The sequence below is a fragment of the Acomys russatus genome, chromosome 16, assembly GCF_903995435.1.
Source record: "Acomys russatus chromosome 16, mAcoRus1.1, whole genome shotgun sequence".
Taxonomy (NCBI): Eukaryota; Metazoa; Chordata; class Mammalia; order Rodentia; family Muridae; genus Acomys; species Acomys russatus.
Window position 1 is genome coordinate 32,360,857 of NC_067152.1, and position 24,169 is coordinate 32,385,025.

General features: G+C 51.7%; 2 protein-coding genes across 3 annotated transcripts in view; both read right to left on the reverse strand.

Annotated features, from left to right (window-relative positions):
- Positions 1 to 9,225: 9,225 nt before the first annotated feature.
- Positions 9,226 to 12,529, reverse strand: Cd79b (CD79b molecule). Of its 2 annotated transcripts, XM_051157870.1 has the most exons (6): positions 12,375 to 12,529; positions 11,597 to 11,647; positions 10,283 to 10,591; positions 9,983 to 10,101; positions 9,650 to 9,691; positions 9,226 to 9,548 (listed from the first exon to the last, which is right to left on the reverse strand). In XM_051157870.1, exons 1-6 carry the CDS (start codon positions 12,442 to 12,444, stop codon positions 9,450 to 9,452), a joined length of 690 nt encoding a protein of 229 aa, XP_051013827.1. In that variant the 5' UTR covers positions 12,445 to 12,529; the 3' UTR covers positions 9,226 to 9,449. The 2 variants fall into 2 exon arrangements, with proteins under 2 accessions (XP_051013827.1, XP_051013828.1); XM_051157871.1 differs by lacking the exon at positions 11,597 to 11,647.
- A 5,854-nt stretch (positions 12,530 to 18,383) lies between these two features.
- The window catches only part of Scn4a (sodium voltage-gated channel alpha subunit 4), a 36,078-nt gene continuing 30,292 nt past the window's right edge, over positions 18,384 to 24,169 (reverse strand). The window contains exons 19-24 of the mRNA XM_051158902.1: positions 23,780 to 24,058; positions 23,434 to 23,487; positions 23,088 to 23,225; positions 22,219 to 22,323; positions 21,132 to 21,402; positions 18,384 to 20,005 (exon numbers count right to left, since the gene is read on the reverse strand). Of these exons, the coding sequence (XP_051014859.1) occupies positions 18,732 to 20,005; positions 21,132 to 21,402; positions 22,219 to 22,323; positions 23,088 to 23,225; positions 23,434 to 23,487; positions 23,780 to 24,058 (2,121 nt within the window). The 3' untranslated portion in view covers positions 18,384 to 18,731. The remainder of the gene's footprint in view (positions 20,006 to 21,131; positions 21,403 to 22,218; positions 22,324 to 23,087; positions 23,226 to 23,433; positions 23,488 to 23,779; positions 24,059 to 24,169) is intronic.

The window sequence follows — 24,169 nt, forward strand, 5'->3', positions numbered from 1 at the left end:
TTGTTGTTGTTGTTTTGATTTTAGGTTTTTTGAGACACGGTTTCTCTGTGTAACAGCCCTGGCAGTCCTGGACTCACTTTTGTAGACCAGGCTGGCCTTGAACTCACAATGATCCTCCTGCCTCTGCCTCCCGAGTGCTGGGATTAAAGGCATACGCCACCACGCCCGGAGCGGGTGGGGTGAGGTGGTGGGCACTCTGAAAGAATCAGACCCGCTCACTGTAGTATCTTGCTCCCTAAGCATCTGTCAAGAGTTTATCAGGAGGCAAAGACACGCTCATAGTTGGTCCCACGACTGTCTTATGAATGTGGTGCATCCACTTTTCAGAGGAAGAGACTGGTTCTGAAAGAAGAAATCCCAGAGCCGGTGCTGAGGCAGCAGCCCCCTCAGCCTTACAGTTCCGGTGACCCAAGGCCCTTTATCCCTAGCACCTGTGTGGGAGCTGCGGGTTACTTGGGTTTCCGAATCCTTCCGAATCCTTCCAGCTTGTGGAGTCACCAGCACTGGAGTCCCCGGCACTCCCTGCGTCTAGATCTGTCTCTATTTTCCTCCCGCCTCCCCCCGCCCCCGCCGAGACAGGGTTTCTCTGTGTAGCCTTGGCTGTCCTGGACTTCCTTTGTGGACCAGGCTGGGCTCGAACTCACAGCAATCCACCTGCCTCTGCCTCCCGAGTGCTGGGATTAAAGGCGTGCGCCACCGTGCCCAGCACGTCTAAATCTCTTACCTTTGGATCTCGCGATGTTTAATGCTTGACCTGGTATGAAAACACACAAGCAAGCAAATCTCTCCAGAAATAGTGGTGTCAGCAACCAACATGAAAAATCGTGTTTCTGGGCCTCTGATGTGAGTGCTGGGGCCTCCACACCTCTCCCCCATTAAGGACATCTCCCAAGCATTTCTCAACAGCTGCCCCTGATTCATCATTCTGAGGAGGCTTCTAGGGCCTTAATGGGCTGTTCTTCAGGCAGGTCTGGGGAAGGCTGCAGGGGGTGACTAAAATTCAGGCTCTAAGAAAGAAGATACCATGGGGAGGGTAGAAACACACGTTTCTCTCCTCCTCCCAACTCTCCCAAAGAGAAAAGTCTAGAAGGGCGGTGGAGCATGGTCCTCAGGCCCATGTGGCCTTCTGCCTCTGCTGTTATCCTTCCCCTGAACACGAGAGAGAGAGAGAGAGAGAGAGAGAGAGAGAGAGAGAGAGAGAGAGAGAGACTGACATCTCTCAGAACTGAAGAAACCCCAGAATTGAGTTGCCCAGGGGACCTTGAAGGGGGAGCTCCTGGGGGACACATCTCTATAGAATGCTTGTGTGACAACCTCTAGGCCCAGGAGGATGACCTGAAGGCATATGTGAGGTCACAGGGGGTTGGTGATCTTTTCTGTACTCTGGACCATTTTAGGACATCTGGCGATAGAGACCAAAACAAGAATTCATTGCCACTAGAAGCTTAACTAGAACCTTGACTTAACTTAGGGTTTGCCCCACACTTCTGGGAAGTCACCCAGGCTTGGTATACCACCGAGACCTCAGCTACCTTCAGGTTTAGAGGATGCCAAACAATGGCCTCCGTATGGCCCTCGGGGAGAGGCTGCAACTAGCGTCTCTGATTCCAGCCTTCAGAAGTTCAGGATGACATCTCCAGTCATCTGTAAGAAATGCCCATTTTAGCCAGGTGTGGTGGTGCACGCCTTTAATCCCACTACTTGGGAGGCAGAGGCAGGTGGATCGCTGTGAGTTCGAGGCCAGCCTGGTCTACAAAGCGAGTTCAGGCCAGTCAAGATAACACAGAGAAACCCTGTTTCAAACAACAACAGCAAACAAACAAAAAGAAAGAAAGAAAGAAGGAAGGAAGGAAAGAAAGAAAGAAAGAAGGCAAAGTGGCTAGAGAGATGGCTCCGCAGTTCAGAGCATGTACTGCTCTTGGCAGGTGACGTCAGGTTTGCTTCTTAGCACCTACATGAGGCAGCTGCTTGTAACTCTAGTTCTGGGGGATCCAGTACTCTCCTCTAGTGTCCATCCATTCTCTCTCCTACACTCATGTGTGTACACACACACACACACACACACACACACACACACACACACACACACGTTCACATAATTTCCAAACAAAACAGTTAAAGCACAACAGGGTGGGCGGTGCTTGAGAGACCATCTGTTGATGTCTGGCCTCCTCACACAGGTGCACACGCTCCCACACACGCATGAACTGAGACTGACATACACAAAGAACACCCCTTCTGACTCGGAGCCCCATGGACAGCTATGTTTGGAAGCCCTTCCCCCCAGTGCCCGCCAGGGAAGGTCACAGAGCTCTTCTTGATCCTAGAGCGGCCTCTTCTACGCTTCGAGGTTCCAGGCTACGGGTGAGAGCAGTCTGACTTTTCTCACCCTGGGTGTAGGGATGACCTCACCAGGATTAGGGGTAGCTCTGAACACTCCTCACTGGCAATTTGTGTTCTGTTTTTTGTTTTTGTTTTTGTTTTTGGTTTTTTTGAAACAGGGTTTCTCTGTGTAGCCTTGGCTGTCCTGGACTCACTTTTGTAGACCAGGCTGGCCTCGAACTCAGAGCGATCCACCCGCCTCTGCCTCCACAGTGCTGGCATTAAAGGCGTGCGCCACTGTGCCCAGCCTCACTGGCAATTTGAAGCCCGCCCTTTCCACTTCTGGAGGTCAGAATTGGTTATTACATTCTTATACATGCATATATTACATAAAATGCATATATACTTTTTTTTTTTTTTTTTGGCTCAGGCTACCCTGGAACTCACTGTGTAGCCCAGACTAGCCTAATGACCCTCTTGCCTTGAGTGCTATGCAACCTCGCCCTCTCCAGCTAGTACATGGGTCTTAGCACTATTGGCTGCTCCATTGAGTCACAGTCTTTAGACTCTAAAGATTAGAGAATATTATTTGGGGATTCCCAAGGGCCTTTCCAGGGGAGGTGTGTTTCTGAAGACCTGCCACGTACCAGGAAGTGTACTGGACAATAGGGTACAGAGCTGAGGACACTGAGGCTTAGGAGATAGATTGTCTAGGTCTCGAAGTTTTTAAGTGATGCTTCTGTAGTCTCCCTCCTCTCCCTCCCGCACAGTCCTTTAGAAGCCTGGTCTAGTAAAGACAGTGGCACTGCCTGGCATGGACTGGACCTTCCTCAGCGGATAGCCAGCCCTCACACAGATGTTCAGTGAGGAATTGAATGCAAAGGAATTGTATGGCAGCATCCACAGCTGCTAAGAAAAGTCACAGAAAACTAAAAAAACAAGCCGATGTAGGCCGAGTTAGCGAACCAGATCACATCACCATCCCTCACATTTGTATTGCACGTTTCAGTGTTCTCTGTGGTTTCACTTCCTGTATCTTCTTGGACCCCCCCCCCCAGGGCTTCTCCCCACAATGCACCAGAAGGCTCTGAGGGAGGGGTCTCGAGGGTTAGGCGCATGGCTGGGCAGGCAGCACTGTGTATCAGTGGGGAGGGGGTGGTTATGCTGGGAGAATAGACTGTGAACAATAATAACTGGACAGGCTAAGTAAGCTCCGCTGGGACTTGTTTCCCAGGGGGAGAGACTTAGTGAAGACATTCTGGGCCAGAGAGGTACCTCAGTCAGTAAAGCGTTGCAAGCACGGAGACCTCGCTTAGATTCCCCAGAACCCATGGGGCTTTTTTTTTTTTTTTTTTTTTTTTTGGTTTGTTTGGCTTGGTTTTTTGTTTTGTTTTGTTTTTTAAAGGCTTGGTGAGTGGATTGCCCTTGTAATCCTGGTGATGAAGAGACAGAAGCAGAAGGGATTTCTGAGGCTAGAAAGCAGCCATCTTTGCTGACTCAGCCAGTTCCAGGGAGAAGGACCCTGTTTAAAAAAAAAAAAAAATTACCATACAAATTTATTCTCTGGCCTCCATATGCAAATCCACATACGTACCTGTGTACTTATACACACGTGTGCACCCATGCCCACACGCGCACACCCACAAACACACCCACAAAAAAATGCACACAAGTCTGGGGTGCTTTTCCTAACCGGTGCCCTAGGTAACTGTTTCCTCCGTGCCCTTGTCCTATGGGTATTTGTGGTCATCTTGTTCCCATTACATCACTGTCTCTTTGAGGTGGTATCCCTGCCTTTCTTTCTTCATCCCTCACCCAACTTCTCTCACTGAGACAGGGATCTCATGACGTAGGGCAGGTTGGACCCAAACTCCCCATCATCCCGCCTCAGTCCTGAGTGCTGGGATTACAGTTGCAGACCGCAATTCTTTTACTAGGGCTTTGAGCAAGTGCTGGCGATCCATCCCCGAAGGGAAACGTTGTACTAGGAAGGTGAGCATACTTCGGTGAACAAAAGACAGGATCCTTTCTTTTTCCTGGGGCGATAGCAAGCCATGCCTTGAAAGGAGCAGGCAAGCTGGTGTCATGCCAGGCTGGGGACCCAGAGGTGCCTAGCCACAGGAACAACTGCTTGGGAAAAGAGAGCCAAGGGGCACTCAGTTACAAATCGCAAGTAGATGTGTCGTGTCTCAAAATCCCCTTACTAAAACAATTCTCCCCCCCCCCCCCCCCGAGATAGAGTTTCTCTGTGTAACAGCCCTGGCTATCCTGGACTCACTTGGTAGTCCAGGCTGGCCTCGAACTCACAGAGATCTGCCTGCCTCTGCCTCCTGAGTGCTGGGATTAAAGGCATGCACCACTACGCCTGAATTGTTATTGTTTTGTTTTGTTTTGTTTTGAGACAGGGTCTCACTATATAGTCCAATCACCCTCGAAGTGTGGCAGTCCTCACGCCTCCACCTCCCAAGTCCTGGGAGTACAGCTGTGAGCCATCATACCCAACTTTACAGCTGTTTTCAAGTGAAAGGGACAGGTACATAAATGAACAGCAATATACATATGAAAAAAAAAACCTGAAACAGTAGTCAAGGCTGCATGCACTGATAACAAGTCTACACGAACAGACCCAGGCTTGCCGACTCTGGACCCTAGTGGCATCTGGCTTCTCCACCCTGCCAAGTGGACAGAGCTGGGTTAGGTAAATCCAAGGAAAGGTGGTTGTGTGTGTTTTTTTTTTAAAGATGCTTTTATTTATTTAACTGTTTTGTTTGCTTGTTTCTTTGGACAAGGTTTCACTCTGTAAGCCACACACATCCACTCTTCTGTTTCAGCTTGCCAAGTGCAGGGGGAGAAGGGGAGGTGTTACAGATGTAAGCCACCACACATAGGTAACATGTTTTAAAAAAACAAAAACCTATCCTAGCATCAGTCAAAAATGTTTTTAAACAAACTGCTTTCTGATTGAACTCAGAATTTAATGCCTGTTAATTTTTGTTCTTTGCAGTCAGCGTTGTTTCCTAGGAAAGGCTTCTGGGTTGGGGAAGGTACATCCAATCCAGTTAGTTAAAGGTTGATGATTTCATTGCAAGGCAATGCGGGGGAGGGGATGTCATAGTGGGGGTGGGGGTCAGCTCCGAGGCTCGGGAAGTATCCAGAAAGTCTCCAGTTCTGAAGTGGACAGACAGGCAGACAGAACATGGGAGGTGCAAACAGTGTTCCCAGGTGGCTTTTGAGGTCCTGTCCTCATACAGGTGGCACAGGCAGCTGGACAGCCGCTAGCTGTGAGAACTGCCTGCCCTTACCACCCAAACAGAGGCGATGTCTGCTACATTGTTTTTCTATCATTTCTGATTCTGCTGGAAAAACACCTAAAGCCGTGGGTCAGATGGCCCCAGCCCAGGCAGCACCTGCACCGAGAAGGGCCGGAAGTCAAGCTAGAGTGGAGGAGGAACCATTCTGTGCTTAAACCTGCCCTCCCCGCCCTCTGCCCCCAGGGACCTGGCTGGATTCCCCCAGTGGGCAATGGGGCATGTGCCCACCCAGGGTATCCGAGCTGCATTCTACAGAAAGGTCCAGGCCCTATTACAAAGGAGTGCTTTCAACGTTGTGATAAGTGGGAAGAGTGTTTTAGAAAGCACAGCTCTTCTAATGGCGTCCATCTGTCCCCGTCAGAGGTTCGGTCCCCAGAGTCCCTTCCTCCCTCCTTCCTCCCCTTCCATTTTACTGCTACCCAGGCGGATGAGGGAGGCAGCCCGTGAAGCCATGGGCAGAATGGATCTTTGGGTTCGCAAGACGTGGTCTTGGCCAATTTTTCTGAGTTTGCTGGCCACTGGCCGTTGCTCATGTGAGGGTGCCATGGGCCTGAGATCACTTCCACGGTTAAGTTGGGCTAAGCAGTATCATGTACATGAGGATGGGGCTTCACAAAAGTTTGGGAGCGCTTAAGGGGTGCTCAATATTTGTTGTGCTTAGCAATAGCTTTTTTTTTTTTTTTTCTTTTTCTTTTTCTGAGGGTTTAGCAATAGCTTTTAGTTCCTGCTGTTTCCTGGTTTGTACAAACTTGGTATGTTTTTGAATTCATAGAATGATACAGACTTCCCATGTTTATAAATAGAAAAGTAAATAAACTTAATTGTTATATTATGTGATTTAAGAAAACAAAACCAGCTGGGCGTGGTGGCGCACAACTTTAATCCCAGCACTTGGGAAACAGAGGCAGGTGGATCTCTGTGAGTTTGAGGCCAGCCTGGTCTACAAAGCGAGTCCAGAACAGCCAGGGATACACAGAGAAACCCTGTCTCAAAAACCAAACCAGGGCTGGAGAGATGGCTCAGCGGTTAAGAGCACTGACTGCTCTTCCAGAGGTCCTGAGTTCAATTCCCAGCACCCACATGGTGGCTCACAACCATCTATAATGTCATCTGATGCATACTGTATACATAATAAATAAATCTTAAAAAACAACAAACAAACAAACAAAGAAAAACTAAACCAACAACAACAAAAAAAACCTCAATCAAACTGGGTGTACTGGCACATACCTTTAATTCTAGCACTCAGGAGTCAGAAGCAGATGGATCTCTGTGAGTTTAAGGTTAGTTTGGTCTACAGAGTGAGTTCCAGGCAAGCCAGGAATGTATAATGAGACCTTGTCTCAAAGAATGCAACCAAAACCCAAAACCAAACAAACAAAAACAAAACAAAACAAAAAAACTGGGGAGATACCTTAGTTGGTAAAATGCTGGTCACCTAAACTTCAGGTCTTTTTTTTTTTTTTTTTTTTTTTTTTTTTTTTCAGTTCCCAGAATGCATATACAAAGCCCTGGCATGCCGGGTGGTGGTGGTACACACCTTTAATCCCAGTACTTGGGAGGCAGAGGCAGGTGAATCCCTGTGAGTTCGAGGCCAGCCTGGTCTACTGGATGCCCAGCTAGGTTAGCCTACTCTATGAGCTCCAGGTCAGTTAGAGACCTTGTCACACAAATCCATGAAGCTTCCATATTTTTCTGTATGGCTAATACCCAGTATCTGCCTCAACTCTCTTCTCTCCCTTCATTTTTTTTTCCCCCAGACAGTTCTCAATATATTGCCAAGGCTGGCCTTGAACTCAAAGTCCTTCCTTAGCCTGGGTAGCTGGGATCGGTAAGTGTGCATCATCATGGCTTGTACCAGACAGGATTTATGATTCCCATCTTACAGATTAAGCAACTGAAGTCCTAGATGGTCCTCCTCACACTCACGATTATGACCTGGCTAGGTTTCCACTGCCTGTGTCAGTTCTAGGGGGCCAGGGACCCACAGGACAGACAGAGGGACACTGTGAGAGCTCCTGAACCAGGAAAAAAACACCCCAAGGAGGGCTCCTCCATCAAAACCAAGCAAGTTTCTTTCCTGTGAGGGTATCTGCTGAAGGGGGCGCCTCCTGCCAAAATGATTCTTTGTTGACAAACATGTCAAGGCCCAGGGAACCCCTGCTACTGTGATGTGGCAGTCAAGGCCTCCCCTGAACCAGGGCAGCCCCAAACAGTGGAGATCCTGCTTAGGGGAGAAATTTTAAGACTCCGCTACCCTGGCTGGCTTCCTGGTCCCTGGTAGAGGTAGGGGACAAAATTAGCCCTGGTATGCAAAACAGCAGGAAAGCAAGGGCTCCAGCCCAGTGAAGGCAGATGGCAAAACAAGCTGGTTCCCTCTAGCAGCGAGGCCAGAGCAATCAGCCCACTCAGCCATCCTGGTTCAGACATGAGGAAGGCCCAGGCCTATGTGCCTCTTTCACCTCTCCCACCCAGGATTCCAGTGTTGTCTCAGCCTGCCCAGGGTAGAGAGTCACCTGCCTGGATCCACAGCAGGAGTGGTAGAGGTGTGCTGTGGGTTCTAGCAAGGTCAGCAGGAACCACAACACCACAGCAGGACTTGGGAGGGAGGCTTGGCTCAGACAGGTTAACCGCCAGCCCCAGGGGCCCCCAGTTACTCTCACAGCTGGTAGCTTAGGACTTCAATTGTAAGGCGTTAGAGGCCATGGGGATGGGTGAGTAAGGATGCTTTCTTTTTCTATGATACTGGGATCACCCTGACCAAAAGCTGCCAACATTCACCATTCTAAAACTCCTTTGGAACTTTAGAATCAATTCCTGCCCCCACACCCCTTGCCCCTAAGACATAGCCCTGGCTGTCCCAGAACTCACTATTTAAACCAGGATGGCCTTGAACTCATATAGTTCACCTGCCTCTGCCTCCCAAATTCTGGGATTAAACGTGTGGGCTACCACACCTAGTGGGGGAATAAATCTCTCTCTCTCTCTCTCTCTCTCTCTCTCTCTCTCTCTCTCTCTCTCTCTCTCTCTCTCTCTCTGTGTGTGTGTGTGTGTGTGTGTCTGTCTGTCTCTCACTTTGTCTCTCTCTGTCTCTCTCTCTCTGTGTCTCTTTGTCTCTCTCTCTTTCTTTCTCTCTCTCTGGTTCAATGAAGACTGGGGTAAAATAACCCTGTTCAGCAGAAGGATGGCTTGGGTCCTCTTTCTCCAGCCACTGTTCCAGGGTAGGGGTGATGGGGATGTCACTGCAGACCCCAGCTGGGCCTTCAGAGAGAAAGGTAGGGTGACTAGAACAGCCACAGTTTTAGGAGCCCACCGGTACCACATTCAGATGCACACCCTCCCACCCACCCAGTTCTGAGAGATGGACGTCATGAATGCCTCTGGTGTCAGTCACATTGTTTATTCCACAGGAGGATGGATTGTAGGCTAGGCGATCCCTGACATGGGAAAAAGAAACGACATTCCGGCAGGCCCTTCTGATGCCAGTGGGAACCGTAGTCCTTCCTGGACTCTTCAGGAGGCCAGTTTGATCTGAGTCCCTTTGCAGGTTTTGACAAGTCTCTGCGTTCCTATCCCAAACACGGGGACAGATCCTGCATGGCACTTTCCAGAAGCCTTAAGTCCAGTCTATTCATAGAAAACCCACCATTCCACGTCACCACCCTGTTGTCCTTCTACCCTAGGCCCTTAAGCAAGAGCTGGGGACCGGGGGCTAGAGAGAAAGGTGACATTGATGCTCCAGCTTCAGACACTGGCTGAAGATCAAGGAAGGAGGGGATGGACTGTAAGCCAGGCAGTCTGGAAACAGTGAGGCCCTCACTCCTGGCCTGGGTGCTCTCCCACGGACCACTTTACCTCCCCTGTTCGAAGAGTCACTATGTCTTCATAGGTGGCTGTCTGGTCAATGTTCAAGCCCTGGGAATATAAATTGAAGCTTAGGTCCTGGCCACGTTCTAACCAAGACCACAGCGGGTGACCACTGCAGCTCACAGCTGCTAAGTAACCCTGTCCCTTACCTCGTAGGTGTGATCTTCCTCCATCCCAGCTTTGCTGTCATCCTGCAGGAGTGTGGGGATTGGGGGCGGGGAGAATACAGTTTAGACGGTTAGGGGGTCCTCCATTCCCATCCCCTGATGGGCCAGGAATGTGGGTCTGGGTGGGGAGAGGAAGAAGGAATCCCCAAGACGGAAAGAACGAACGAACAACGAGTGAGCCAATGGCCAGGACTGGGCCTGGGCTTGCTCAAGAGACCTGCCACGGTCTGAGAAGATGGAGACCCTACCTGTGTCTGATCTGCTGCCCTGTGCCCACCTCCCAGACTTCCCAAGAGCCCCCAGCTCCCGTGGCACCTTGTCAAGCAGCAAGAAGATGGGCACGATGATGAAGACAATGATGAGCAAGGTCTGGATCATGATGATGCCATCTTTGAGTGTGTTTCGCCGCTTCAGCTGGGCTATGTTGCTGAATCCTGGGGTAGGAGGCAGGGCATAAGGTTAAATATGATGGCTCTTTGGGCACCCTTAGGACATACTGCCCAGCAGCTCTCCTGGGGGGAGGTTCTAGGGTCATAACCACCTCCCCTGGTAGGTACGCCGGGCTGGGGAGTGGGTGTGGACGGCTACAGGAATCCAAGTCTACCTCACACACACCTAAGACTAGGAGCTCCGAGCCGCACGTCCAGGCACCCTTCAAGTTGGCGTCACTGCATTTCGGCTTGCAGTAGTAAATGCCGTTGTCCTCAAACTGGATGTTTTGAATGGTGAGAATGTGGGCAGAGCCATTCAGTGCCTGCAAGATGTGTCCGTCTTCTGAGGACAGTTCCTGGGGCCCCTGGTTCTCTTGCTCTCGGAACCAGGTCACGTTGTTGAGGTCGTCTGTGTAGCAGTAAAGCTTCACCACAGAGGTCCGCTTTTTGGCTATGAACCTTGGGAATTGCCGGATATGGGAACAGGAGCTTCCTGTGGACACCAAGGCAAGGTTCAAAATCTGGCTTAGCGTCTCCCCTGTTTGCCAACCCGGCCCACCGTAAAAGGCACTGTCCCAGTTTAGCCTGCCTCACCTGTCCTAGTGTCAGGTTTATGAGATAGTCAGAGGGCAAAGGTGTGGGAAAGAAAACCATGTGAGAGGCCACGTACCAAGCCATTGTTCCACACCTGTTCCTGATCAAACCTCTGTCCACTTGTCTTTCCTTAAGAAGGACTCTCTGGAGGCTGGGTGTGGTGGTGCATGCCTTTAATCCCAGCACTTGGGAGACAGAGGCAGGCAGATTGCTGTGAGTTCAAGGCCAGCCTGGTCTATAAAGTGAGTTAGGATAGCTAAGGCTACACAGGGAAACCCTGTCTCAAAAACCCAAAAAAGAAGGACTCTGGAAACATCCCCTTGCTTTCATGCCCACTGGAACAGCTAGATCCAGGCCTTATCTGCAGGACAGCCTCTTTGGCTTGTACTTCTACTCTCCTCTGGGCTTTCCTATATCTACCCCAAATTCCCCAGGGCTCCCCACGGTCACCAGGGTGATAAACGTTGAATCCGTAGCCTGTCACCCGAGGCCCTCCTCACTTACCCCTCAACCCTTCTCATGGACTTACTCCTTTCTGTATTCTGGCCTTAGAGGGTTGTTGGGTGTCTAGCTACACAGACCCAGGCCCCCCTCTTAGCAGTCCTGCTCAGCTCCCCAACCTCAGCTTAGTTCTGGCCCTCAGTGGTCAGGGCTGGAGTACACTAGTCTGGTGAGAGTGACAGCTGTCCAGAAATAGGGCCTCAGTGAGGCCTGGGGTGTGTGTGTGTGTGTGTGTGTGTGTGTGTGTGTGTGTGTGTGTGTGTGTGTGTGTGTGTGTGTGTGTGTGTGTGTGTAAATACAGTGCTCTACATAGGGAACTCCAGGCAAAGATAGATAGGGAAGGACAGTGGCTAGTGTTGAACAGACAGGCGTGTCGCAGAAGAGGGTGGGTAAGGCAACTGACCTTGGAAATTCTGTATCAGGTCACTGCTTGTCACTGCTGGTACCAGCTCACCTGGAGGTGGGGGGGAGGAAGTGGGCAGGGCTGGGTCAGGCCTCTCTACCCTCAGTTGATTGCCCCACCCTTACCCCCCCTCCACATTTCCAGAGCCACTTCCTCCTTCCAGGACTACAGCTTCAAGCCCCTTTAGTTCTCCCTGGCCCTGTAATAGAGAGGCAAGAGTAAGGTAGGGGGTACTAGAAACCTCACACTCAGAGCACCTTCTGCTTTTCACCCTCAGGCTGGCCTGGGCTTCTGTGGAAGCCACAACCGCGAGGGCTTTCCCTGTCTTTCAGCCAGAGAGGACCGTTCCTGGAACACACTCTCGTCCAGGATATGGGGGGGGAAGCCCCCCTGCCCCCCTCACCCCTCCCTACCCCCACCCCAGCAGTCTTTCCCATGCAGTGCTCTTGGGGCTTAGCTGGAAGCCCCATGCAGGGCCCCCCGCCCCCTCCTGGGCCTGGCTCTGGCTCTTTCAGGTCATAGCTGCCAACAAGATTAACCCCTTGCACCAAGCTCAACCTGATACCCTCCAGGCTGGAGAAGGGGGCTGGGACCTCAGGCCCTGAGCCCTACTGCTAAGACCTACCAGCTGGGCACAGGACAGGCAGAGGGAGATGGACAAGAAGCAGCAGGCAAAATGCAGGGGGCTGAGCAAGCAAGAGTCTGAGTTGGCTGATGGAAGGAGCTGATAGGCCCACCTCAAAGCCAGCGGGCCTATTGTCTGTCATACAAGCCGTACCTGAGAAGAGAAGCAGCAGGGACAGGAGGAGCCAGTGGCAGGGCACAGAAGATGGCACCAGTGTGGCCATGGTCGCTGCTCAGTCTCCGAGCCCAAGGAGGCTTTTGGGTGAAGCATGTAACTGTATGGCAGCCTGAGCTGCCGCCTGTCTCCTCTCCGCCTCTACCCCATCAGGCCCCTTCCTGCCATGCAAATTGAGACCCAGGGGAGGCACCATTCCTCCGGGGACTGTAGGGGAGGGCAGTCTCATCAGCTGGCCTGCAAGGACTTGGAAGGTGGCCCCACCTGGGCAGCACAGCTTGGGGTTCTTGATAGGAACCCTGGAAAGGGGGTGCTCCGGAATCTACTAGGAGCCGCCTGTGTTTCCTTCTCTTTCTATCCCACTGAGGGTGGGGTGCGGTGGGGGTGTCATCTCTTAGTCAGCAGGTTCTCAACCTGTGGGTCACAAGGATTGGAAAACATGTATTTCTGATGGTCGTAGGAACCCCCAACCGTACATTTATTCTCATTGCTACTTCGTAACTGTAATTGTGCTACCGAATGGTGTCTCAGGTCCTAAGACCATCGGAACTGTGTGCTCTTTGATGGTTGTGACCCACGGGCTGAGACCACAGCGTAAATGAGTCTGACGTCAGTCGGCCCTTTGCCCTGGACAACCATACAACCCTAGGAAGAGGTACACGGAAGAAGGAGAGTGCAAGGGACAGAGAGTCACACCAGGCTCCTGAGAGGCCCAGAGTACAGGAAGCATGTCAAAAGTTGCCTTTGGCCGGCTGTGATGGCCACACCTTTAATCCCAGCACTTGTGAGGCAGAGGCTGGTGGATCACCATGAGTTCAAGGGCAGCCTGATCTACAGAGTGAGTTTCAGGATGGCCGAGGCAGCCTATGTCCTCGACATGGCCTTCCTGTCCTCATATAAGAGTTTGCTGTAAGTTGCCAAAGGGGCTGGACTTAAGCAGATACCATTTAGGGAAAACCCACCATTTAGCCATCATGGCTGAAGGGGCTTTTCCAGAGAATTCTGTGGGATTCTGAGGTCACTGAGGTGCTAACTCTAGGGGTCCTGAGCAGGGGGGCTGAGATGGGAGAGCCCTCTGGCTCTGTAATGAATGGGCTCCTTGGCTCTTTCTCAACAGCTGGCATGGCTGTAGAAGGGGCCACAGCACTCAGGGGCTCACCTGAGCTTAGCTTTGTGTCCTTGTCCCAGGGTCTGTGCAACCCCTAAAACCTTGGGGGGAGATCCTTATTCAGGGCACAACCTCCACAGCTCCATGTGGCAGCCATGCAGACCCTAACCTGCAGTCTAGCCCGCTCATGTCTCCTTAGAACTTCTTTCTGTCTTGGTCTCCTGATCCCAAGGAAAGACAGACGGATGTTAAGTCATCAATGGCCTCTGTTCACACCTCACTGTCCCCACAGCCCACGGGCAGCCTGTGTGGCTGCCAGGGTGGTCCCGAGTTTGGAAAGTAGCAGCTCCCTTCTTCCCACAGCAGGGTTGGAAGGTGTGAGGGACTGGGCATTCCCTACCTCTGTCCTGAGCCTGTCCTCACTTGACAGTGTGAGGGTCAGCTACTGACAGCTACTGAGGGAATATCCTAGGCCAGGGTCCTAGGCCTTGGAAACCGGGGATAAGAGAGTTAAATTTTTTTATCTGAGAAACAATTCATTCTGGGCAGTTCCAGATGTTTTTATTTTATTTTATTTTTTATTATTTCCAGATGTTCCCAAGGGAGGAAGAAAACATTTCTCTGAAAAGGTGTCAGATGTTTAGCTCACAGCAGTGGAAAGAAAGTCACCTAAGGTCAGTGTGGGGACCACAGGCCCTCTCCTGGCAGCCAGACAAAGTCTGGGGTTCCTATTGAGAGACCTTTTGGGGTCTCTCAATAGACTCAACCAGCCTGAGGCTCTAGTGATGGATGTCTCGGTTGGCTTTGGGGATGGGGAGGTAATAGTAAAGTTTCAGGGGCCACACATGTGCTGCCTGGGCTGTGTTGTGGCAGGCCTTGCTCAGGAGGTGGTTCTAAGGTTCAGATGCATGGGTGGGGTGCGCAATAGGTTGAGGGGGGCACAATGGGTTGGCAGGAGGTGGTTAGCAGCAACATCTCCCTGGGAGGGATGTAGATGTGTCCTTTGGGCCTCATTCCCATTCATGCCAGGCAGGGTGGCAGTGGGGCCCCTCTACCACTGCAGGGTTATTTGTCACGCAGTTGGGGCCATGTTGTTCCCTTGCTAGTGACCGCGTCATTAAGCCTTGTCCTGGGCTTGTGACGCCCATTCCTTCCCAGAACAGAAGGCCTTCTAACCCACCCCCGCCTCTGTCCTGCGTTGTCCTAGCTACATATCCCAACATCTGGCAACCTCTCTCCTCCTCCCCTTTCCAGGAAGGGAGCATCGAAACAAGACATGGAAGATGGGAGAAGGGATAAGGTGCTCGGGTATATGGGAAGAAACCACGGACTCCAGGATGGGAGCAGTTAGGAAAAGCTTGGACCTCTCCCACTCTTACCTCGGTATCTTAGGCCTGCATACCTTAGTTACCAAGAGAATGGGGCTGGTGGAGGAGAGGGGACTCAGGTTCAATGCCCAGGTATGTTAGCCAAAGCCTCCCTGGGTGACTCCTGGTTCTCCCTCACCTAGAAGCATTTAGCAACATGTCTGGGCAACTGTGGCGGTCACTGTGGTTGCCCCTGGCCCCTTAAGTCTCTGGATAAGATGGGAAATGGCCCATGAAGTAGTTTCCCAGCCTGATCTGGCAACAGTACCAAGGGAGACAGCATCCAGGCTTAACCTCTGAGAGACCAGGCCTTCTTCTCCGTATGAAATAGAAACAATCCCAGGAGCTGGCTTTCCATAGAGTGGCTGTGCCCACAGGAAGCTGCCCTGCGTTCTTGGCTGTGTGTGAACACCACGCCCTTGGGATGGATGGTAGCTCTAAGAGTGGAGTGGGGAGGGAGAATTTTGAGACATAAGCCCGTTTGTTATCTACACTCCATGATGTGTTCCCCCCCCCTTTTTTTAAGATTTATTTATTTATTATGTATACAGTGTTCTGCTTGCATGTACACCTGCATGCCAGATCTCATTATAAGTGGTTGTGAGCCACCATGTGGGTGCTGGGAATTGAACTCAGGACCTTTGGGAGAGTAGCCGGTGCTCTTAATCTCTGAGCCATCTCTCCAGCCCAATTTTCCCCTTCTTTTCCTGCCAATCAGATCCAGGACAGATGGGCTGGGGCACCTGGCAATCCTTCTGTCCCCCAGGCTGGGCAGACCCAAATAAGTTCTGGAGAAATAGGTGAGAAGAGACCTTTTCCCCAGGGAGGGGGCACAGGAAAGGCCACAGAAACCCTGTGGAGTGAGTAAACTCAAGCTTGGGGGAATTCAAGCTGAGAGCCAGGAACTGCTATAGAAATATACTTTGTGCCTGAGTGTGGTGGCACACACCTTTAATCCCAGCACTTGGGAGGCAGAGGTAGGTGGATCGTTGTGAGTTCAAGGCCAGCCTGGTCTACAAAGTGAATCCAGGACAGCCAAGGCTACACAGAGAAACCCTGTCTTTGGGGAAAAAAGACAAAGAAAAAAAAAAAGAAAGAAAAAAATAAATATACTTATACATAAAATGATACCCCATCCACTGGGCACGTGGGCTGAGCTTGCAGGAGGGAGTCCCAATCCATCAACCCCACAAATGCCTTGAAGTCTAGGTGAGGGGGCGGAGAGGCAGAAGAGGCACCCAGAGACAGGGACTCTGGACACAGGCCTCAACACATATTTTTTGGGGGAGCTGCCTGTTGGAAGAGGAGGAGCATGAGGCCAAGGCGGGGCTTCTTCCCCTTCCTGTCCTGGCTCCCAGAGGCTCCTGCATCATTCCCCATTGCTGGCTGACCCTTCTTGCCTCCCTCAACGCTCACCCACATGGAGGTGCGCAAGAAGACCATGTCCCAGAGGCATCAGGGAGGGTTTATGGTAAGAACTGTACAAAGAAACTTGTCCGACAGCCTGGCTTCAGGCTGGCTCCCACCTAGACAAGGCAGGAGCAGGGCTCACTCGGCAGAGGCGGGGTCCACAGGCAGCCACAGCCGACTCTGCTCCCGGCTCTTTTTCTGCAGTCGGTAGAGAACATCAGACCTAACAGATTGCTGAAGCTTGGAGGGCCAAGCCAGGCTGGGCCCCTGTGGGAAAGGCATAGGAGCTGGGTTCTGGGCAGGAGACTACTGATCCCCACTTGGGGGTGGATCTTCTGAGGGGACAGTCAGTCACCACAGGAGGCCTCAACTCTTACAAAAGTGACACGGGACAGGACAGGATGGACACAGAGTGGGGGCCAGACCATGGGTGTGAGGACAAAAAACTGAGAGAGGGAAAGAGAGACGCTCAGAGGAGGGAGGGATCCAGAGGGCAATCAGGTGAGGCAGAGAGGCCCGAGGCAGCAGTGTAAACAAGGAAATTGGCCGTGGTGTGCACACATGTGAACACATATGTGTGTGTGCACATGCATCTTGTTTTGAAAGTTTCTTTGATTCTCGAGTTTTACTCAAGCCATTTATGAGAAACAAGAAGGAAAAGAAAAGGAATTTAGGGCAAGAGGGGACTCAGTGCAAAGCTTGGATACGTGTTCGTTCTAATTTACTCCCTTATAGCAAAACACACTTTCCCACAGTTAGGGATACTTAGATGAGCAAAACCTGCAGAGAAAACAGTCCCCACAGTCTCCTCTCTCTCTTTCTCTCTCTCTCTCTCTCCCCCTTCCTCCTTCCCTCTTTCTCTGTCACACTGACACACACAGACACAAACATTCACAGACACATGTGTATCTGCAGACACAGCAGCTTACATACATACAGTCATGCACAAACACATGAACTCAGGCTCATGAGCAGACATACAAACACACAGATGCACAGGCGCACACACAAAGTGACTGAATCCAGAGACCCGTGAGCAGGACCCTCACTCCCCCTTCCAAGCCTGGTCTGTGTTCTCTGAGAGTCGAAAGAGCCTGTGTACTCAGGTCCTGGGGAGCAGAGCTAAAGAAAGGGCCTTTCTCTGGGTGGTGGTGGCGTACACCTTTAATCCCAGCACTTGAGAGGCAGAGGCAGGTAGATCTCTGAGTTCAAGGCCAGCCTGGTCTACAATGCTAGTTCTAGGACAACCAGAGAGCTACACAGAGAAACCCTGTCTCAGGGGGGAAAAATGGCTTTCTAGGCAGCAGGAAACAGGGAGATTGAAGCCAAGCCTGATGAGCTTTCTTTCTTTCTTTTTTTTTCCTTTTGGTTTTTTAAGACAGGGTTTCTCTGTGTAGTTTTGCCTGTTTTTGGACTCACTTTGTAGACCAGGCTGGCCTCGAACTCACAGAGATCCGCTTGCCTCTGCCTCCAGAGTGCTGGGATTAAAGGTGTGCGCGCGTGCGCACCACCACGCCCCGCTTTTTTAACTGCATGCCCCAGTGTTGAAACGTCTCCTGTGAGCTCAGTTCTGACATTCTCAGGGTCACTTTGAGGAAGGAGGGAAGGACAGGGAGCAGGATGGGGTGAGAGGAGATGAAACAGGAAGAAGGAGATCTCTCAGGCTTGATGGGGCTCCAAGGAGCCCTGGTGGTCAAAGGAAGGCATGAAGAGAAGAGAGAGGGGACGGACAGAGAGTCTTCTTAGCATCAAACCTGACCCCAGGCAGATCTGGGTGCTCAGGCCCGTGGGCATGAATGCAGCTGGCAGGACCCAGCCTGTACGATCCATCCATGCATCCTAGAGAAAAGCAATCCTTCTTTAGTTCCTTCCCCCCAGGAGCCAGCCAGGGGAGCTGTCCACCAGCCTGGATATGACTGGGTGAAAGGTTACATATTTCCAGCCTGATACATCCGGATCCAGCAGCCAATTGGCTCTGTGCAGCCATCTCTGTACCAGAACCATTTCCTCTTTACAGGGCATTCCTGAGCTGGCAGGGAGGGGGAAGCTGTGTCCCAGAGTCGTGGGGGTGGGAGGTAGCTAAGCCCTGGGGTCAGGTGTCTTTGTCCTGGCTAGAGCTGGGGGACTTGGGTCCTTAAGAGTAGTGACAAGCGAGGCAGCCAAGCCCTCCCTGGAAAGCTGACTCTTCCCTAAGGGAACAACATTCTGATGTCCTGGCCTGTCCCCTTCCCTCCCGGCCAAGAGAATGTCGAGCATTGTAAGGATAAAACCAGGAGGCAGGAGCTTCAGACTCACCTGAGCCCTGAGCACAAGTCTCATTTGCCCCAGCCCAAGTGTTAAGCCCTATATAGCCCCCCACCTCAAAGCCCTGTTCCCCAACTCTGCATGCAGCTCTCTAATGGGAGCTTCAGGCCTGTGCCAATGCTCAGCTGGCTGCCTTGCTGTCGCTCTCTAGACAAGAGACTCTTTGACCCCTGGGCGCACTGTTTGCCCCGGTGGTGGTGGTGGTGGTGGTGGTGATGGTAGTGGTTGTGGTGGAGAAGGAGGAGACGGAGTCTGGGCAGTATTCGAGGGGCTGATGGGAGCGAGTTCCACAGTGGGTCCAGTATCCTCTGGTGAGCCCTTCTCTTCCTCCCCCTGGCTCTGCACACCACTGTTTTCACTCTCAGAGCCGTACATCTTGCTCATGGCGTTGGCGATCAATCCTTCCTTCTCAGGGGCCCCATCGCCGTTGCCATCCTCGCTGTGGCGGTACATATAGGACGCTTGCTTCACGGAGCGCTGCAGCAGGTGGCGGCGGTAGGCCCTCTGGATTTTGATAGCGCATACTTCCTCCTGCTTCCTCTTGAGGGTGGTGGTGATGGGCTCGTAGGAGACCTTGGAGGGATTGGCTGCCATAAACTTCTCCTCCATGGTCTGCTTGAGGGCATCCATCTCCCCAGAGTCACCCAGGACCTCTTTGGTCAGGGCAAAGAGGATGTCCAGGCAGTGGATCTTGTCGCCCGGCACCATAGGCAGGTCTAATGTGATAAGCTTGATCTTGTTGGGCTTGGCAATTTTCAGGGGCTCCTGCAAGGTGTCCACAAAGTCAGAGAGGCGGCTGTAGTCGATGAACTGAGTGGCGTCGGGGTCGAACTTCTCCCAGGTCTCGTAGAACATCTCAAAGTCGTCCTCGCAGAGGGGCTCGCTGCTCTCCTCCGTGGCCACGTTGAAGTTCTCCAGGATGATGGCGATGTACATGTTGACCACGATGAGGAAGGAGATGATGATGTAGCTGCAGAAGAAGCAGATGCCAATGGACGGGTTGCCGCAGTCACCCTTGATATTGGTGCCTGGGTTCTCCAGGGTCGGGTCACAATCCGGGGGCCCACTGTTGAGGATGGGGTTCAGAAGCCCGTCCCAGCCAGCCGACGTGGTGATCTCGAAAAGGCAGATGATGCTGTTGCCGAAGGTCTCAAAGTTGAACATGTCGTCGATGCCTGACTCTTTCTTGACATAGGCGAAGTTAGACATGCCGAAGATGGAGTAGATGAACATGACCAGGAAGAGCAGGAGGCCGATGTTGAAGAGGGCGGGCAGGGACATCATGAGGGCGAACAGCAGTGTCCGGATGCCCTTGGCGCCACGGATCAGGCGCAAGACACGCCCGATCCGGGCCAAGCGGATCACACGGAACAGTGTGGGTGACACGAAGTATTTCTGTATCAAGTCAGAGAGTGCAAGGCCTACGGAGAGGAACAGAGGCTGGGTCAGGGAACCGGGGGGTCTGCCCTGGCCTTCTCAAACCTCTCAGCATGGCTCCTAGAACTCCTGGGGGCCCAGGGGATTACTATGTCCTGACAGCTGGGTGTGGGAAATACTAAATTTGATGGGGGCCCATCTTTAAGTCTGCTTGCAGATATCACAGGTGGGAGAGAGAGAGAGAGAGAGAGAGAGAGAGAGAGAGAGAGAGAGAGAGAGAGAGAGGAGGAGAGAATAGCTGTGTGGCCTGTGCTGATCCGTAAAATGGGAGGGAGATGGCACTGCTGTGAAAGAGTGAGGCCAGGTCTGTTAAGTACCCAGCAAATGCCTAGCATACAGTAAACATTCAATAAACAGTAGCTGCTTCTTGTGGTTGTAGACATGTCTGTTTTCCTCTCAGTATACAGATTCTGGAACCCTTTTCTTATTTGTGTGTGTGTCTGCATGAATGTACATGCTTATTTGTACATATGTGTGCATGTGTGTGTGCATGCTTGCAAGCACATACTTACTTATTCATATATAGTGCCTGTGTGTGTGTGTGTGTGTGTGTGTGTGTGTGTGTGTGTGCATGCACATAGGCCAGGGGAAAATTTCATGTGTCATTTCTCTTCAGATGTCATCTACCCTGTGTTTTGAAACTGGGTCTCTTTCTGGGCCTGATGTCTAATGATTAGACTAAGCTGACCGGCCAGTGACCTCAGTGGCCCTCCTCCTCAGTGTTGAGTTCATAAGCATGTGCCACCATGCGACCAAACCCAGCTCCTCATGCCTGTGCAGGAAGTACTTTATCCACTGAGCTACCAGCCCAGCCCTCTCTTGTGCTTTGACTGAACATGTGGCCACCCAAGTATCCATCTGTTGGTCAAGCCAGTGTTTCCCAAGGTGAATTCATATGTGTACAGGTCATAGGTGGCTGGGAGCAACAGATCCCTTTGTGCTTTAAAGGTGAGAAAACGGCAGGTGTGTGTGTGTGTGTGTGTGTGTGTGTGTGTGTGTGTGTGTGTGTGTGTGTACAGGTGTGTGAGTATTCCAGGGCCACATCAGGTTTGTATGCATGAGGGAAGGCTTTCCTGAATGGCTCGTCTTGGTGCGGCCCTGCCAGCTCACCCACAATAGACAAGATGACGACCACAAAGTCGAAGATATTCCAGCCAATGGTGAAGTAGTAATGGCGCAGGGCGAACATCTTGAGCACACATTCCCCTGTGAAGACGATAATGAAGACCATGTTGATGTTGTACAGGATGTCCACCTTGAGCTGGCTCTGGTCATCCGTCTCCACCATCATGGTGACCATGTTGAGGCAGATGAGGATCATGATGGAGATGTCAAACACCTGCTTCGTCACGAAGTCATACACCATGCCCTGGATCTTGTTCTGCAGAGGGGGGCAGAACATGCACATGTGGGATATGGGGTTTGGGGACCCAGACAGGATGGATATGAGTGGGAGGCACAGGATGGCACTAAAATAGCATGTGGAGGGGCTGGAGAGATGGCTCAGAGGTTAAGAGCACTGGCTGCTCTTCCAAAGGTTGGGGATCAATACCCAGCAACCACATGGTGGCTCACAACCATCTCTAATGAGATCTGGTGCCCTCTTCCGGCCTGCAGAGGTACATGCAGGCAGAACACTGTGTACATAATAAAACAAACAAATACATCTAAAATAGCATGTGGAGGAGGGGGAGAAGGTCTAAAGGACAGCAGTGAAGGATACCATGGGAGAGAAGGATCTGGAAACAAATCATTCTGTGTGTACGTGCATGCATGAGTGCCTGCGTGCACGTGTGTGTGTGTGTGTGTGTGTGTGTGTGTGTGTGTGTGTTCTGTGTTCATCAGTCCCCACTCTGGGACCTTTCCTCTCTATGAAGTTCCCCAGTCATCTCTACCCCTCTTCCCAAGTCATTGCTTGCTGGGATGTGTAGACATCACTTCCCGCTTCCTGTTGGAGCGCCTGTCTCAAAGGGCAGAGGTCCCACATGAGGAGGTGGGTCAACACTGGAAAGCTGTGTGGGGTTAGACGAGTGGTTCTCTAATAACAGGAGCCTAGAGACAGTTGCTGTGCTTGTGAGTGGAGGCTGTGTGACCTTGTGTGTCCTTGAAGGCAGAGAGCAGAGCACAGGCTGTATTGATGCCTGCAGTCCCCTGTCCCCCGCCAGGTTACAGGAGGAGGGGTCCCTGAGCCTGGTACCTGAGGCCGGGGAATTGGCTTCTGAGGCTTCTTGGAGCCGAGCTTCTTCATCGCATTGTAGTATTTCTTCTGCTCCTCTGTCATGAAGATGTCTTTCCCTCCAAAGTATAGTGGGACAGAGAAAGTAAGACTGAGGCGGGTCCCCTTCCCTGCTCCTAGGACCTCCTACTTGAGCTCAAGCACTGCCTTGAAGGTGGCTTTGCCCTTTAAGAAGTGTCTGATGGGAAGGCAGAGGCTTTTGAGGGGGCCAGAGGAAGAGAGGTAAGGAAAGGGGAACCTGGGCCTACAGAAGAGGGGATGAGCCAGGTGATGGTGGCACACACCTTTAATCCTAGCACTCAGGAGGCAGAGGCATTTGGATCTCTGAGTTCAAGGCCAGCCTGGTCTACATACAAATGAGTTCTAGGACATCCAGGGCTATACAGAAAACCCTGTCTCAAAAAAAAAAAAAAAAAAAAAAAAAAAAACAACAACAACAACCAACAACAACAACAACAAAAAACCCCAAAACAAACAAACAAACAAAAAAAGCATCTCAGAGAGAGACAGTGCATGCCTAGGCTGGCCTCAAAGACACTCTATAGCCCAGGCTGGCCTACAGCTTATGAATTTACTGCCTCAGACCCCTTAGTGCTAAAATTCCAGATGTATGTCATCATGTCCGGCTCTACATCAGTCTTGTTTAATAGACTAAGAAAATGAGGCTCAAGGCGTCAAGTCGCTGTTCTCTCCCCTAGTGGGAGCTGGATCCACGCTTGCTGCCCCAAGCATCCAGGCCAATGACTGGGGATGCTCAGGCAACTGATGGCCATAGGAAGGAATAAGTGGGTGGGGCGGGGAGCTCTGGAGAGGGAGGACCGGATACTCATCTTCTTCTTCTGCTGGTTGAAGTTGTCAATGATGACGCCGATGAAGAGATTGAGTGTGAAGAAGGAGCCGAAGATGATGAAGATGACGAAGTAAAGGTACATGTAGAGGTTCACCTCATACTGTGGCTGTTCCTCTTTCTGCAAGGAGGCACACACATGGCGGTTCTCTTTGTTCCCCAAAGTGCTGTGAGCAGGACTCCCCTCCTCCTCCCCAGGCTGCTGGGCTTCCAAGGAGATAGTGGGGTGGGGTGGAGGTGGTGGGGTGGGAGTAGGAGTGGGGAATGGCAGAATGGACCACTGCCAGCCCTCCTCTAACTCACTCATCAATTCAAAGATCCCGACTTACCTCCCGGGAGTCCACAGCTGCATACATGATGTCCATCCAACCTTTGAATGTAGCCTGGGAGATCATGGTAGGGCATGAGGGGAGGGGCTCCCTCACATGCCACCATTCCGGTCTCCCTCCCTTCCTAAATAAAGCCCTCCTTACAGAACACCTGCCAAGACCCCACTGGGTGGCATCAAATATACTAGAGATAAACCCTACCTCCATGTCCTATGGCACTGCAAACATGGCCACCCCTAGTAAGAAGCAATACTGGGTTCTGATATGATTGAGAAACAACTAGGCATTTCTACCCAGTTCTGAGGAGGCTTGGGGGTGGGGTGGGGTGGGGGAGGGTATTGCTTACCACCTGAAGGAGGGAGAGATAGCCTAGACCCACGTTGTCATAGTTGACCTTGACGTTCATCCAGCGGACCTGGCCTGTGTACATGAGGCTCTCACACTCAGATTTGTTATTGACTACAGAGATGTCGAATCTCTCAGAGGTGGTTGTATTGATGCAGTAGTAGAACTTTCCGGCAAACAAGTTGACCCCCATGATGCTGAAGATGAGCCAGAAGATGAGGCACACAAGGAGTACATTCATGATGGAGGGGATCGCTCCCAGGAGGGCGTTCACTACCACCTACGGGTCAGGGTGGTGGTTGGGGGGGGTCACTGTGAGAGCCACTCTCAGACCGGGGACTCCCAGCTGCAACCAGCCAGGAGACCAAGCAGAGCTGAGCACTGCCACTCA